This window comes from Ipomoea triloba, chromosome 11 (genome assembly GCF_003576645.1).
Source record: "Ipomoea triloba cultivar NCNSP0323 chromosome 11, ASM357664v1".
In the NCBI taxonomy this organism is placed as follows: domain Eukaryota; kingdom Viridiplantae; phylum Streptophyta; class Magnoliopsida; order Solanales; family Convolvulaceae; genus Ipomoea; species Ipomoea triloba.
The window spans coordinates 14,020,082-14,035,091 of NC_044926.1; the positions used below are offsets into that span (position 1 = coordinate 14,020,082).

Below are 15,010 nucleotides of genomic sequence, written 5' to 3' on the forward strand. Positions count from 1 at the left end.
AAATCCGCTGCTATTTCGAGGACATTTTTATTAATTGTATATAGTATAGATATATATCAGTATTTGAATTATTATTATTATTATTATTGGTGTAAATAATAATTAATAAATCATTATATTCTTATAAAATTACGTAGAATTTCTAAGGAATATTTCCAATTATTACGCAAAATTGTATCCATTATTTTCACAACAATTCATTACACAGAATAACTATTCAAAAACTATTATTATTACGTAGAATTTCCAAGTAATATTACCAATTATTATGTAAAATTGATTCCATTATTTTCACAATTCATTTGGCAGGTTTGGTAACCATTTTTCCATTTTAATTACATATTTAATTTACTTTTTGGTATCAATTCAATAGATATTAGTTAATTTTCATATAACATTTTGTTACCAATTAAGCTTTATTAATTCTTTTACCGATTAATTAATAATAAGAAACTATTTGGGCGAGAACGTTAAAGATGAGGATTTTACTTATATTAATAGTATAGATAATTAATCAATTATAAGATTATTAAATATTACGTCAATTTCAATTTTGGGTAATGGTCGTGAGCCCCTAGCATATATATCAATTGCTTATATTAGTTATTGATCCTCTAGCATATAGAATTGAATAATGGCTGAAAATATAATAAGCATCCAAGTACTCTTGATTTCCATTCCTGTTTTCTACCATATATACGAAAATAAACAATGAAAACAAAATATATACCCTCTATATGAAAGTTGGTTAAAATAGAGGATAATTATTATGTAATATAAATATTGTAATATATTAGTAAATATATTCTTACCATATACAGTAAATAGTAAAAAAAAAAAAATGACCAACTTACCATGAATATCCATTACCGTATACGCTAATATTATACTTTTCGGGGAAAAAAAATTATTATCATGAATATCAATTAGTGTATATATAAATTATTATATATATATATATATATATATATATATATATATATATATATATGTCCACTGTATGAATTAGGTATAATTTGTGAAATTGAAAATAATATTACCAATTAATAGATATTAGTTAATTTTCATATTACATTTTCTTACCAATTATCTATACTATTAAAGTTGAAGAGCAGGATTTTACTTTTATTAATTGAAAACAAATAGATAGATTAATAATTAATAGTTAATAATAAGAGAATAGAATTAATATTCATAGAATAGAATTAAAAGAATAGATAGATTAATTATTTTATTACTATACACTAAATTTATAAAATATTAAATATTATAAAATTATTAAATATTAAATATATTTCCTTAAAATTGATTTTCATTCCTTATCCTATTTTATTTATTGATATTTTTAATAGACACCATTTAAGAATGAATATATTCTGTATTTATTATTCTGTTTCATTACAAAAAAATAAAGTTATGTCATTCAATATACTTATTATTACACTCTCTATCCCATTGTATTTACCCTTTCAAAGCTCGTTCGACAGATCACAGATAACGTCCTCATCTATTGCGAGGTTATGCACACCATGAGGATAAAAAAGGGTACAACCGGTTTCATGGCCATCAAACTGGACCTCGAGAAAGCCTATGATCGTTTGTCGTGGGGTTTCATACGAAGCACGTTGATGGAGATCGGTTTTGAAGCCAGATGGGTAAACATTATCATGCAGTGCGTCGAATCCCCCAGAATGGCGATCCTTTGGAATGGGGAACAATTGCAACAGTTTACTCCGGAGAGGGGAATTCGTCAGGGGGACGCCATGTCTCCGGCTTTATTCGTACTCTGCCTAGAGAAGCTCAGCCAGATGATCTCGCGGGAGGTTGCCGCGGGCAGGTGGAAAGGAATCAAATTAGTTCACGACGGCCCGACGCTTTCCCATTTGTGCTTCGCGGACGACATGGTCCTGTTCTCCGAAGCATCTACACAACAGGTTGAGGTGATCAAGGATCAATTGAACAGATTCTGTGCGGCCTCGGGTCAGCGGATCAGCTACGGCAAGTCTCAAGTGTTCTTTTCTAAGAACACTAACCCGGACATCGCTAAAGAAATCGCATCTAGGCTCAACATCGAACAGACTACAGACCTGGGTAAATACCTTGGCGTTCCGTCAATTCATGGTTGCGTGACTTGTCAGACGTTTGACGCCCTCATTGAAAGGGTTAATGCAAGATTGGCAGGTTGGAAGGCTTCACTGCTCTCATTGGCGGGGAGAGTTACTTTAGCTAAGTCAGTCTTAACTGCAATTCCGTTCTACACCATGCAGACTATCGTACTTCCAACAGGGATCTGTCACGACATAGAAAAGAAGATCAGGCGCTTCATATGGGGTGGCACCGAATCCGATGTGAAGAGGCTCCACCTAGTAAATTGGAACACGATCACGCGTGGTAAAGTTGACGGTGGCCTTGGCATTCGTCGGCTACAAGTTATGAATAGGGCGTGTATAGCGAAGTTGGGCTGGCGTCTCCGGACCGAGAAGGAGAGTCTTTGGGCTCGAACTCTTTTGACCAAATATAATAGGCCTAACCTCGGCGTAAAACGAAGCAGGTCCAACGCTTGGAAAGGTATTGAATCGGCTGAGCCCTTTGTGGAGGCTAGCACTTCTAAGGTTGTTCGAAATGGCCGAACGACTAAATTCTGGATGGATAAATGGCTTGGGAGTCAACCTCTGAACGCCCAGCTGCGGGAACCTTTGAGTCTACCTGAGTTGTATGCAACTGTTAGGGAATACTGGGAGGAAGGTCGAGGCTGGAGTTGGGAACGTATTGGGAATTTGATACCAAACAACACGAAGAGCAGGCTTGCTAGTTATGTCTTAGCGGAGGACGGGCAGGATGAGGATGGTGTCGGATGGAGTTTGGAAGATAGTGGCGATTTCTCCATTCGATCAGCGTATACGGCAATGGTAGCGTCCGAACAGACCCCCGAAACGGTCGACTGGAAACTGATATGGCGCCTACGTGTGCCGATGAGAATTAGCATGTTAACAAATGCGGAACGTGCTAGAAGGGGTTTAACCTCAAATGACTACTGTGTTTTATGTGCAGGGCAAACGGAGACCAGTGACCATCTTTTCCGGCGATGCCAGGCGGCAAGGCCCATTTGGGAGGCAGCAGTTGGAAATGCAACCATGACTAAGTTGGACAACCTGAATTGGAGCGACTGGCTCGCGGTGAACATTTCTGGTGACCGACGAATGGGGCTCGTTCGAGATTGGCCTACGAAGTTTGCGATTCGAATGTGGTGGTTATGGCGGTGGCGGAACGAGGAGGTGTTTAACAAACAAAGCTACACTATGGATCACAAGCTTTTCTGGCTCAAGAATAAAGAGGCGGAGATAGATCTTGCCTTCTCTAAACAGAAGGTGATGCGATCTCATATCAGACAGCACGAAGAGCTGATGGTCCAATGGAAGAAGCCGATTGTAGGATGGTTCAAAATCAATGTGGATGGAAGCAGGGCGGGTGATACTGGAGCGACTGCATGCGGGGGAATTCTCAGAGATCATCACGGGCGGTGGATAAAGGGCTTCATGCGCAACATTGGACAATGCACGGTTGACGATGCAGAAGCTTGGGGCGTGCTGCAAGGTCTAGACATGGCCATGCGCATGGGAATCCAAAACATCACGGTGGAGAGTGACTCCAAAAAGACGATTGAAAGCCTTTGGGGTCAGGGGGACAGACGGAACACCCCCAACAACATTATTGCTCGGTGTATCGGCCTCATTACAAAGTTCGAGAACATTAGGTATGAGCATGTGTACAGAGAACAGAATGTTGTTGCTGATATTCTTGCGAAACAAGCGCTCTCCTTACCACTGGGTCTCAAGGTTGTAGAACAAGCTCCAACTGGGCTGCGGGACCTGATCCGGGAAGAACAGTTGGGTGCGAAGTTCCATAGGCGGCTATCCGCCAGAGTACATCGAAGCGGAAGCTTCTAGCTTTTGGGTGTCCCCCTCTCTTTTATCAAAAAAATTTACTCTTCACTATGCAAATTAATTATTTTTCTTTAACGGGATACTAAAATTATTATCATTATATATTAAATATTAGTATTTATGAATATAATTAATCAATTATAAGAGTATCAAATATTACACCAATTTCAATTTTGGGTAATGGTGGTCAGCCCCTAGCATATATATCAATTGCTTATATTATGAATTACTTATATTAGTTTGTGATCCCCTAGCGTATCGAATTGAATAATGGCTGAAAATATAATAAGAATCAAAATACTCTTAATTTCCATTTCTGTTTTCTACCATATATACGGAAATTTAAAAAAAATGTAAACAAAATATGTACCATCTATATGGAAGCGGGTCAAAATAGAGGATAAATATTACGTAATATAAATATTGTAATATATTAGTAGTAAATATATTATTACCGTAGTTGAGTTCGGACGACCCTTGTAGTCTAAAAGACCGTGCTTAGGGTTGTGCACTTTTTTCCTTAGCTAAGATTTTTTCCTATTGGATTTTTTCTTTGGCTTAAGGTTTTTAACGAGGCAACCGGCATAAGTCACATACTATACGGCCACTTTTTTCAGCCCGAATTCTTCTTATTTGGCGCTTAAAGTTGTGTTCTTCTTTCCTTGGCTATGATTTTTTCCCATTGGGTTTTTTCTTAGCCTGAGGTTTTTAACTAGGCAATTAGCATAAGTCACGATTCGTAAAGCCCGAGGTTTTTAACTAGCAATTAGCGTAAGTCGCGGTTCGTAAGGCCAGTCTTCCAGCCCGAAACCTTCCTCATTGACTCGACATCAGAGCATGGACTGGGGCTACTTGATAGGGAATATACCCCGAGTATATGGCCCTAAGTACGTTATACGTATTTCGGTATACGAGTACAGTATTGGCCTGTAAAAGGAACTCTAGTCCTAGTTGAAGAGGACTTTTTTCCACTCTACTCTCTCTAGAAAGACCCCAAAAGGCCTAACTCTCCCTTCTTTCTAAATATTTAAGATTAATCAATGAAGGAGATAGATTGAAAGCCAAATTTATGATCTACACATGCTTTACATACAATTCTTCTGCATATTCTGGATACTCGCGTGTATATGGGAGAATTAACCATATCAATTATTATTATTATTATTATTATTATTATTATTATTATTATTATTATTATTATTATTTTCGTCCGTGCGTTGCACGGAATGGATTTTTAATAATATTTTAAGAATATTTGGATCGATATACAATTATATAAACTATAACATCGAATATTCTATAGCGCAATTGATGAAATTGGTTGGATCGATTATGTTATTTGATGTTTTCCTTGTTTGAATTAAAGCAAATAATTGTTCAATTACCCATACGATTCACGGATAAATTTTTTAATATATATTTAAATAATAAAAATAAAGATGAAATTATAAAAATTTTTAATATTGAACGTGTACATTTATTTGATTATAAGATTAGTGCAAAAGTATTACTCAATTAATTGAATAATATATGACTTGTTTGTCTACAATTATCTTAAAAAGATCGATATGTAATATGACTTATGTAATTATATTATTACTAAAATAAATATTAAAAAAATGAGAAATAATTTAATTATAATTATTATAAAAATAAATTCAATGACCAATGTTTAGTTTAATTACCATAATAATTATTAGACAATTATTATTAGTCAATTACACTAATATATGTGCAATTATACTTTTATACATTAAGTATATTTTTATATTCATTTTCACCATATCGCATTTAGTTTTTTCTTCCTCCTCCATGTTTAATTAATTTTTTAAAGTTTAAATAATTTAAAGTTTTTAAAAGGAAAGTGTAATTAACTTTTTCCATTATTCTCACAATTATAATGGTTTAATTATTCTCAGAATTTGGTAAATAAAATGTTATTAAGAATTAAAGTTTATTAATTTTTTTACCAATTAATTAATAATATTAATTTGTGCGAAAAGTGTGAAGGAGAGGATTTTACTTTTATTAATAGTATTGATACGTGAATATAGAAACAATATTACCAATTAATAGATATTAGTTAATTCCACTTTACATTTTCTTACCAAATAAGCTTTATTAATTATTTGACAAATAAAATATTTAATTAATTGACTACAAAAGTTTGGGCGAGAAAATGAAATAGGAGGATTTTACTTTTTTATATATTATAGATTAGCATACATAATAGAGTATTATTACCATAATAATACATATGAATTTGCACGTATAATAATACATATGAATTTACAGGATATAATATTATAAGTGAATGATATAGGTATGTTGAATAGAAAAAATATACATGAATTTACGGGTATTGTTAATGAACTACTAATTTTATTTTTTTTTATTTTTAGGATGTGACAGAGTGATAGACTACAAAATTAGAATATTCAACAGACTTGAACAGAACCACCTTTAGAATATTCAACAAACAAAACTTTAGATGTTTTAAAATCTCCTAGAGGATGTTATCAACTCTTAGTCATCGTCAAACGGCCAAACACTTGAGTCCCTATGGGGAGAATTTTGGCAACAGTGACCAATGACTAAAGCTCCTCCTTCGCATCTTCGTCGTCATTTCTCTTTTGTGTATTAAAATTCAATTCCATAGATATTTCAATTCCGTAGATATTATATTCCCATAGCTATTTCAAAGTTGCTTGTATTAACATTTTTTACCAATTATAATTAATTTACAGTAAATTCCTTAGTATGTTCTTACCAAATATAATTAATAGATATTACAATTATTGCACGTAGAAAACTTCTAGCTAGCTATTTCAATTCCAATAATATCTCATATATTGATTTAATTGTCTACTAATAGAAGATGATTTTATGCATGTTGATATTCGTGTGTATATAAATATTACCATGTACAAATATGTATGGTAATCTTACGTATGGTATTACAAAATAATTTTTTGGTATCACCGTGTATAAAATAAAAGTTATATGGTAATACTTGTAACAATTTAATTAACAAACTAATTTAATACAAATTATTCTGTAAGCATATAAAAGAATAGATAATTATATTAATTATTATTAAAATTATTAGGTAGAACTTTTATAATTAAGATATAATTAAGATAGTACACATAAATTATATTTTCTTTAATAATTAATAATAATTTATATAATTATATAATATAAATTTACATTTATTAATAAGTATTTATGATAATTATTATTAGGTATTAATAAAAGTGATAAAAAAAAGTCAAGAAGAAGAAGAAAATAAGGAGGAAAGCATATATATATATATATATATATATGCCATACAATATCGTAAGGTAAATTGATAAAAGACTTTAATAATTACTTCAAAATCAAATACATAAATGTTCTAAGAAAACATTGAATTTTACAATTAAAAAGTATGCTATTCTTTTATTGATTTCAAAAAACATCACCTGTCAAACCCCTCATTTCTTCTGGTTGTCACCGACTCTTTTGCATATCTTCTTCTCCGGCTCCAGATAACCCTTGTTTAGCAACTCCAGCAGCATCATGTGTTCATACTGCGACAAATATTTCATACACATACATAAATCGAAGTATAAACATTGAGACTAATGTTAAAGTATTAAAACAAAAGCAATCTTGTGCTACAACAAATAATAATTATCATAAAATCGATATTGTAAAATGATATTGTAATCGATATTATAATGGATGCAACACCAATCCATTATATTTACAGGGCGGTGGAAGAAGAAAATAAGAGAGCCGCCAAGATATGATTTCACAGAGAATGGGAAGAAGAGACAGACAGTGCAAATTGAAGAATTATGACTTTCAAAATCAACAATCCATTGTATCTATAGGTAGAAATGGTGAGAATTATAAATTTGTTAATTTTTCAAAAAGGAAAGTATAATTAATTACTTAACATTTTTAATTACTAATTCTAAATGAAATTTTTAATCCTCTGTGCATTCTAAATTATTGACCTCCATACTACATATTTTTTTAACCTCCATATACATATACATTAGAATATATTTTTCCTAATTTTTAAATGATAATTAATATGAGATAATACGTTGGAAGCTTACAACTTCAGTTTTAGCATAATGATCTAGTTAAATAACAATATGTTATGCTATGAAATTTTAAAATAATATTATTCTACCATAATAATACAAAATTACCATTTCAAAATATATTCTAATCTATACGTATAAAATATATATAAATATATTATAAAATGGAGGTTACAAAATAATAGTATGGATGTTACAAAATAATTTTATAATATTATAATATTATAATTATAATTATATTATAGTAATATAAAATAATATATTTTATACATATAGATTTGGAATATATTTTTTTCTTAATTTTTAAATGTCATTTCAAAATATATTCTAATTATAAAATATATGAAAATATATTATAATATTATAATATAATGGATGGTAGATAATGCAATATCTTAAACATAACAAAACATGATTTGATTTGATTAAGAATAATATATGTATTTACGAATATATAGTATATATTATGAATATATCACCAATCACCAATTAATATTAACAATATTATCATATTACCATAAATATATATGAATAATTAATCAATTATAGGTGAATGAAATTGGGGTATGAATTTGGTATGTTCTTAGCAGTTGACTGATTGATTTTATGAATAAATATATATGGATAATTAATAAATAATTTATGAATAAATGAATAAAATAAATGATTTTACTAAAATGCCACTAAGTTTGGGCGGAAAAATTTGGGAGGAGAATATTATTTTTATATATAATATAGATAGATTAAAATTAATTTATATTATATAATATAGATAGATTAAAAATTAATTTATATTTAAAAAAAAATTCGCTGTGCCAAACACCTTGTGCTCCCTTGTGCTCAGATGACATGTAGTGACTCTCATATGGAAGGTAATGAGACTGAGCTTTTGTGGAGGCGAAATTGAACCTCTTTGTATTTCAACACGTTGAGAAAGTATAGATGAACAGAAAAAAGACGCGGCAGCAGTCGTCAAGCATTTTTTTTACTTTAAATATTTTAATTTTTTCTACAAAAAATAATAATAATAATAATCCGTCATGATTAAAAAAAAATAAACACTTATAACATCCCATTCCTGAGATATGAAGGAGTTTTAAAAATTAAAACAAATACTAAACTCATTGCATGGTAGAAAAGATAAATCATAGAGTATATAATTGTCATCATACTCTTAGCAATCAAGGCATTACTGCCTTCTTCCATTCATATTTATACTTTAAAGCAACTCCAACAGATTAAGTCTACAGCGTGCAAAATGAACATAAAACATTCTCTAAACTGGAAACAATTATACGCATGAAATAATAATAATAATAATAATATGATGTGTAAGTGTGAATCTACTAAACATGCATCCTCAATAATGAAGTGGAAATGCAGTATACCTAACTTGAAGATGATTAGCCTTTGTTGGCAATCAACAAGTAGTGTAACTACTAACTATGCGATGGCTGACATTATAGTCTCTGTCTGTGTTGGGCGCCATTGTGTCTTCTCTACACAAAGCAATCCTTCATCGTCCTTTGAGAAAGTAAATTTCACTTTCCAGTGTAGCGATCGAGCTATTTTCTCCAGTTCAAGTATCATTTCAGAATTGTCCCGGACAATCAGTTTCCCTTTCGGCCTCAGAATCCGGTCCACTTCAGCAATAACGCCCTCAAGGCTGCACCTGTTTTTCGAAAGAGTGTCCCCATGTCACTTACCCCCCGTAAAGTTCGTTTATGAGCAAGTGTTAGAGGCGGCAGTGTGAAAAATCTTACCGTTCCTTCATCTCGGAGAAAAGATGATCAGCGTGGAGAAGATCGTATGATCTAGGGTATGTGCTGAAAGATTCACACCAGTCGTGATACATCCCGAACAAACCACGCTCAAATATAACGGGGAGTGTGTCGGGTGAATGGATTGGAACTATGTTCATAACCCAGATTTTCAAGTCTTTGAGTGCTGCAGCAAATCTGCAAGGAGAATAAATTTTTCAGCGGCTAAAGGTCGCAGTTTTTTTTATCATAAAATGAAAAATGTAACTGCCAGAAACTAAAGAAAGAATGACACATCCAAGAAAGAAAGCAAAATAAAGAATAATAACTTACCCTCCATACACAGCTTTCATGTCCATGACATTCCTCACTGATGACCAGTCAATATCAAAACCTTTCAGATATGACCTCGACACAACGGTTTTCCAATGATCATAGTCAGCAGTGAAATCTTCTGGAGCTGATTTACCATAAACTCCTAGTTCGGAACTTTTTAACCAATAAGGTGGTTTCTCCAACCTCTTTGGCCATACCTCAGGCCACCGTGATCCACGTTTTGATCCTCCGGTTGGAATTTTGTGCATACATGCCTGGAGCTCCACATTCCTGAACAAAATAAATAAATAAATAAATAAAAATAAACACATTTTTCAAGCAGAACGGCTTTTCAATGGATCAATGAAATATTTATCATTGTAGGAAGGGATGTAAATGGAAAGAGGATATTTTCCTTCAAAACAGATGTTTTTGCAACAAATGAACCCTGAGCACTGAAGATGGTGCTTTTTATGCTAGCTTCACAATTTTGCTTAGCACAATAAGCGGGGCAGTAAATAACACACAAATAGATAACTGTTTAGAAGCCGCTAAAAAATCATGTGCATTTCAGAACAACAGGTCATGAAAATTTAAATACAAGTAGTTTCTTATGACTTGACTGACAATATTTAAAGAGGGATCGCAAAGAAAGTAATGCAGAAAACCTCTTTTTTTTCAACAACTATTAGATATCAATGGTTTTCAAATAACCAATGCAATTCTGCACTTTTCACCAGAACCCTTATATTCTTTTCATGTCTTACTTAACAGACCTGTACATGAATGCTTTGCACCATAAAATCAACGAAATCATTTTTTGCAGCATTATGATTATATTTATCATGGCAGCAGATATCCAGGGTGGTTTTAATAGATCCGGCAAATTTCCTAACGTTTTTACAAATCCAACAAGATTCCTCGCTCTTCTTTCTGGTTGCAATTTTCTATATGTAAATTTATAATGCACCTTTGACTGCTTTTTTATACTTCTTAATGCTAGTTTGTGATAGATGGATATCACTAATAAGTATGCAATGTTTAACAGAACTGTACCAGGCAGCATCGGGATCATCAGCCTCTTTGCAGATCGGTGGCTCATTTTCTGCTCTTCCATCATAGCAATCATTTGAAGTTGGCTTTCTAAATATTGCAGCACCTACTTCATTCAACTTGTCTTGCTTTATTACCACTAGCTCCCAGCACATTGACTTTGTCAGCTCAGACATAGCTGCACAAAAATCAGAGAATGGGGCATTAGACCATGACTTGCTAGAGAACGGATAAAAATTTTATCAATTAATTGGCAATCACCTTTCCAAATGCCAGCATTTTCAGGATCGTTACGATATACTGGAGTTGCAGACCATACAAAGTAACCACCGGGCCGCAAGACACGATTCAATTCTAACAGAAGCTTACCACCTGCAATTTACTAAGACGTTAGCCATCAGTACATTGATATACGTACGTGATACAACCAACAAGCATAACAGCCAATGGGGCCAGCTGAAAGCTTCACCTTCAATATGCCATGGAACTCTACAGCGCGCACAATGGACAACATCAAACACCTTACTGGGGAAGGGTAGTCTTTTTGTACCCATAACAGCTGAGAAAGCAGGAATACCCCTTTCTAGTGCAAACTGCACTTGTGCCTCATGCTCATCCTTTGGAGCAAGCGACATTGCAAGTACATCTCTCTCAAAAAGGTATCCTCCAAAACTGGCCACTCCACATCCAACATCCAATATTACACGAGTTCTTTTTCCCCAGGCAATTTTAGGAAGAGACTGCATTGCCAGAAAAAACACCAGTTTCAAGAAATGAACCAGAAAATATTCATCAACAATACTCTATAATACAAAGATCCCCATTAATCGAAACATGTTGCAAATGTCTGCAAAAATAATCATAGGTTAAGTAACTAGGAGCTTCAAAATTTATTTTCTGACCCAGAAAACAGGATACACAAAGACAACACAGCCAAACATTTTCTGCCTAAATTTAAAATTCAGGTAGCAATGTGTCTATATATGCTCAAGTAAGTTGCATGAGCAATGCGTTTTTAGCTTTATCATGTTGTGGCATGGCATTGAGAAAAGATATAGCTTCATTGAGGAATCAATGCAATGCATACCACTTTCTAGTAGAAAACTCCACCAGGTAGAAGTAATGATGAGTATAAAATCTTACTCTTGTATAGCAAGGAAAGAGATGAAAAATACACTTTTTCCTATACAATTATTAATAAAATATCTAAAGCACAGCACATTGTAACTAAAGAAACTATTCACTATTACAGGAATAAGAAAAACAGTTGATACTGAGTGGTGAAGGTAGAAAAAGTGATAAATAAATAAATAATAAAAACAGAGCACTTTGGAGCTTGAAAGAACTAACATTTTGGACAAAATCAATATAGTGGAGAGCTCCATTCTTGAACTGAGTACCACCACCTGGAAAAGTAAGATATTCACCAGTAACTTTGACCCAGTTTTGATGCCCTTTGACCTTGGCAAGTTTGGCGTGAGGTACATTGGAGTACCATATCTGAAAAATGAGCAAACATCCTGGGTCATTAAATGAACAAAATTGCAATCAGAGAAGAAAAGCAAGTAGAACATTGCATGAAACTATACCTGCTCCCTGCTCTTAGGCCATTTGATGGACTGCTTGTATCCTTCAGGCAGTGGAACAAGACATGATGGAGCTTCTTCTGGACAGTGCCTCTCACGATGTTCATAGTGCATTGTAGTTGGAAGCTTGCGTATGGCTTGTAAATTATCTAAGCAAGGAATATAATCTGGTCCAGCACTGGTATTACACAGCCTCCACTTATGGCCATTATTACCCATGGAGAGTACAGATTCTTGTGATTCCTTCTCTTTTGCAGATTCAGCAGCTTGAGTTGACCAAGGGCCATTCTGAATAGTAGTTTCCTTCAAAATCTCAGACTGATCTCCTGATGGAAAAACTTCATCTCCATTCTGGTTGATTACAAGGTTATCTTCCTTGTCACTTCCAGACTTATCATCTGAAGCTTCATCTTGCTTAGTCTCAGCATTATCTTCATCCTCTTGCTTTGAATTTTCATCACTGCCCTCTGTGTGCTCAGAATTAACTGCATCCTCTCCAGTGTTGTCTTCAGACTCATTTACATTTGTTTGGAGACTTTCTTGTGCTTGATCAAATCCATCAGAATTTGACTTTTCAACTTCATTATCCAAATCCCCACTCACATGACTTGATTCTTCATCATTTGAACTTGTATCTTCACCATTGGTGTTTGAACTGGACTCAGCATCAGAATTGATATCAGTCTCCCCATCTGTTTGTGAATCATCTAAACTAAGTGCAAATCTGCCCTTAATACTCTTGGTTGCTTTCACTTTGACCTCATTCTCTGTATCTAAAGAAGAAAACTCCATGTCCTGAATAGGAATAGTATACGATGACATCAACATCCAAATCCCAATCATACAGAATCCAAGCAAAGTCACGATAGTAACTGTTGAATAACATTTGGATCTCCCTCCATTGGCTCGGGAGATATTCCCAGAAGCCATTAGCCTTAGCTTTCTTCAACCTGCAAAGTATCAAAACTGTGAACTTCTGAAACAAGAAATATTAATAAATCTCCTGAAACTGAGATAGATAATATGAATACATGAGTTGAGAAAAACAAATATTCAATTCAAAATTAGAACCAGAGTTATTGTTAATATATCATCTAAGCAAGCTTATAAATGGTCCTGCAGTATGCAGAAAAGAAATGAACGTTAATTACATAAAATTAAAGAACAGAATCTGGCATCGAGAATTGTTACTTGCAGAACAAACACACAAGTTAACTTCAATGGATCAAACAGAAACAGCATTCTTTAAGCTGGCATCAAGAATTGTAACTTGCAGATTAACATTGCATTGCATCCTAAATTAGAAAGCATAATCTCTTCACTTGCACTGTGCACATAAAGCAAAAATCATATAATCATAAAAAGGTAGAAATTCGAATTAAACCCAACAACTATAAAGTTAAATACCGATTCAATTCCCCCTTTTCTCTACACTACATAATCAGAACAAAATAAACCTCTAAAAACGATACTAAGTTAAGAGGCACACAGATCCCATCCCCAACCCAAAATCAACCCATCCAGATCACAATAAATTACACAACTGTCTTCTAGATTTTAAATTTTTTTGTGCAATAACTGGGCAAAGAAGCTAACTTTCCCAAAAACAAATACTCTCCAGATCAAACAAGAACACTAGAAAGCAGATTTGGTGAGAAGAAAGGAGCAAGAACATAAAAAGCAGAGCTTCGGCAAGCAATAACTGAATTGAACAATGTTTACAATGTACTTTCATGCACAGATAGTATGTACCTTGGAAATGGGTGAAAGGAATTTGTCCAAACAATCTAGTGTTTGAAGTTCATTTTGTGCAGAGACCGAAATATGATGGGAGTCTATTAATATTAAGTAGGGAATGGAGTGTGGGGTTGGGGTTGGAAATCGAAATCATTGCCGACAGTCGCTCAAACGCAAGTGGGAATCCTATTTTGCGCGGCTGTCACCCTTTAACTTCGTCTACTGTGTTTCTACTATCCCTCATACTCCCTATTCTCTAAACAAATCCCAAATAGATTCTCCAATTAGGATTTTTTTGGAAAATAAAAAAAAAATGACTTTTGAAAAATGAGTGATTTTTTAGAAAATATTTTCATTTTTAGTGTTTGATTACATCTTAAAAAATTATTTTAATATGTTTAGTTCATTTTCTAAAAAATGAGCATAATTATTTTTAATTTAATATTTAAAATAAACAATGATGGATAGTGGGTGGTAGGTGGGCTGGTGGGGTGAGGGGGGGGGGGGAAATGGGCCGT

General features: G+C 33.3%; 1 protein-coding gene across 1 annotated transcript; it reads right to left on the reverse strand.

Annotated features, from left to right (window-relative positions):
- Positions 1-9,198: 9,198 nt before the first annotated feature.
- Positions 9,199-14,645, reverse strand: LOC115996711 (probable methyltransferase PMT25). Its single transcript, XM_031236080.1, has 9 exons — positions 14,508-14,645; positions 12,759-13,705; positions 12,520-12,669; positions 11,639-11,909; positions 11,431-11,541; positions 11,173-11,347; positions 10,135-10,407; positions 9,805-9,999; positions 9,199-9,713 (listed from the first exon to the last, which is right to left on the reverse strand). Exons 2-9 carry the CDS (start codon positions 13,683-13,685, stop codon positions 9,485-9,487), a joined length of 2,331 nt encoding a protein of 776 aa, XP_031091940.1. The 5' UTR covers positions 13,686-13,705; positions 14,508-14,645; the 3' UTR covers positions 9,199-9,484.
- Positions 14,646-15,010: the final 365 nt, after the last annotated feature.

Coding starts and splice junctions, on each gene's coding strand:
- LOC115996711 (XM_031236080.1), bottom strand. CDS start 13,685: ATGGCTTCTGGGAATATCTCCCGAGCCAATGGAGGGAGATCCAAATGT. Junction 11,542..11,638: donor AGTTCCATGGCATATTGAAG/GTGAAGCTTTCA, acceptor AGTAAATTGCAG/GTGGTAAGCTTCTGTTAGAA. Junction 11,348..11,430: donor AAATGCTGGCATTTGGAAAG/GTGATTGCCAAT, acceptor ATTTTTGTGCAG/CTATGTCTGAGCTGACAAAG.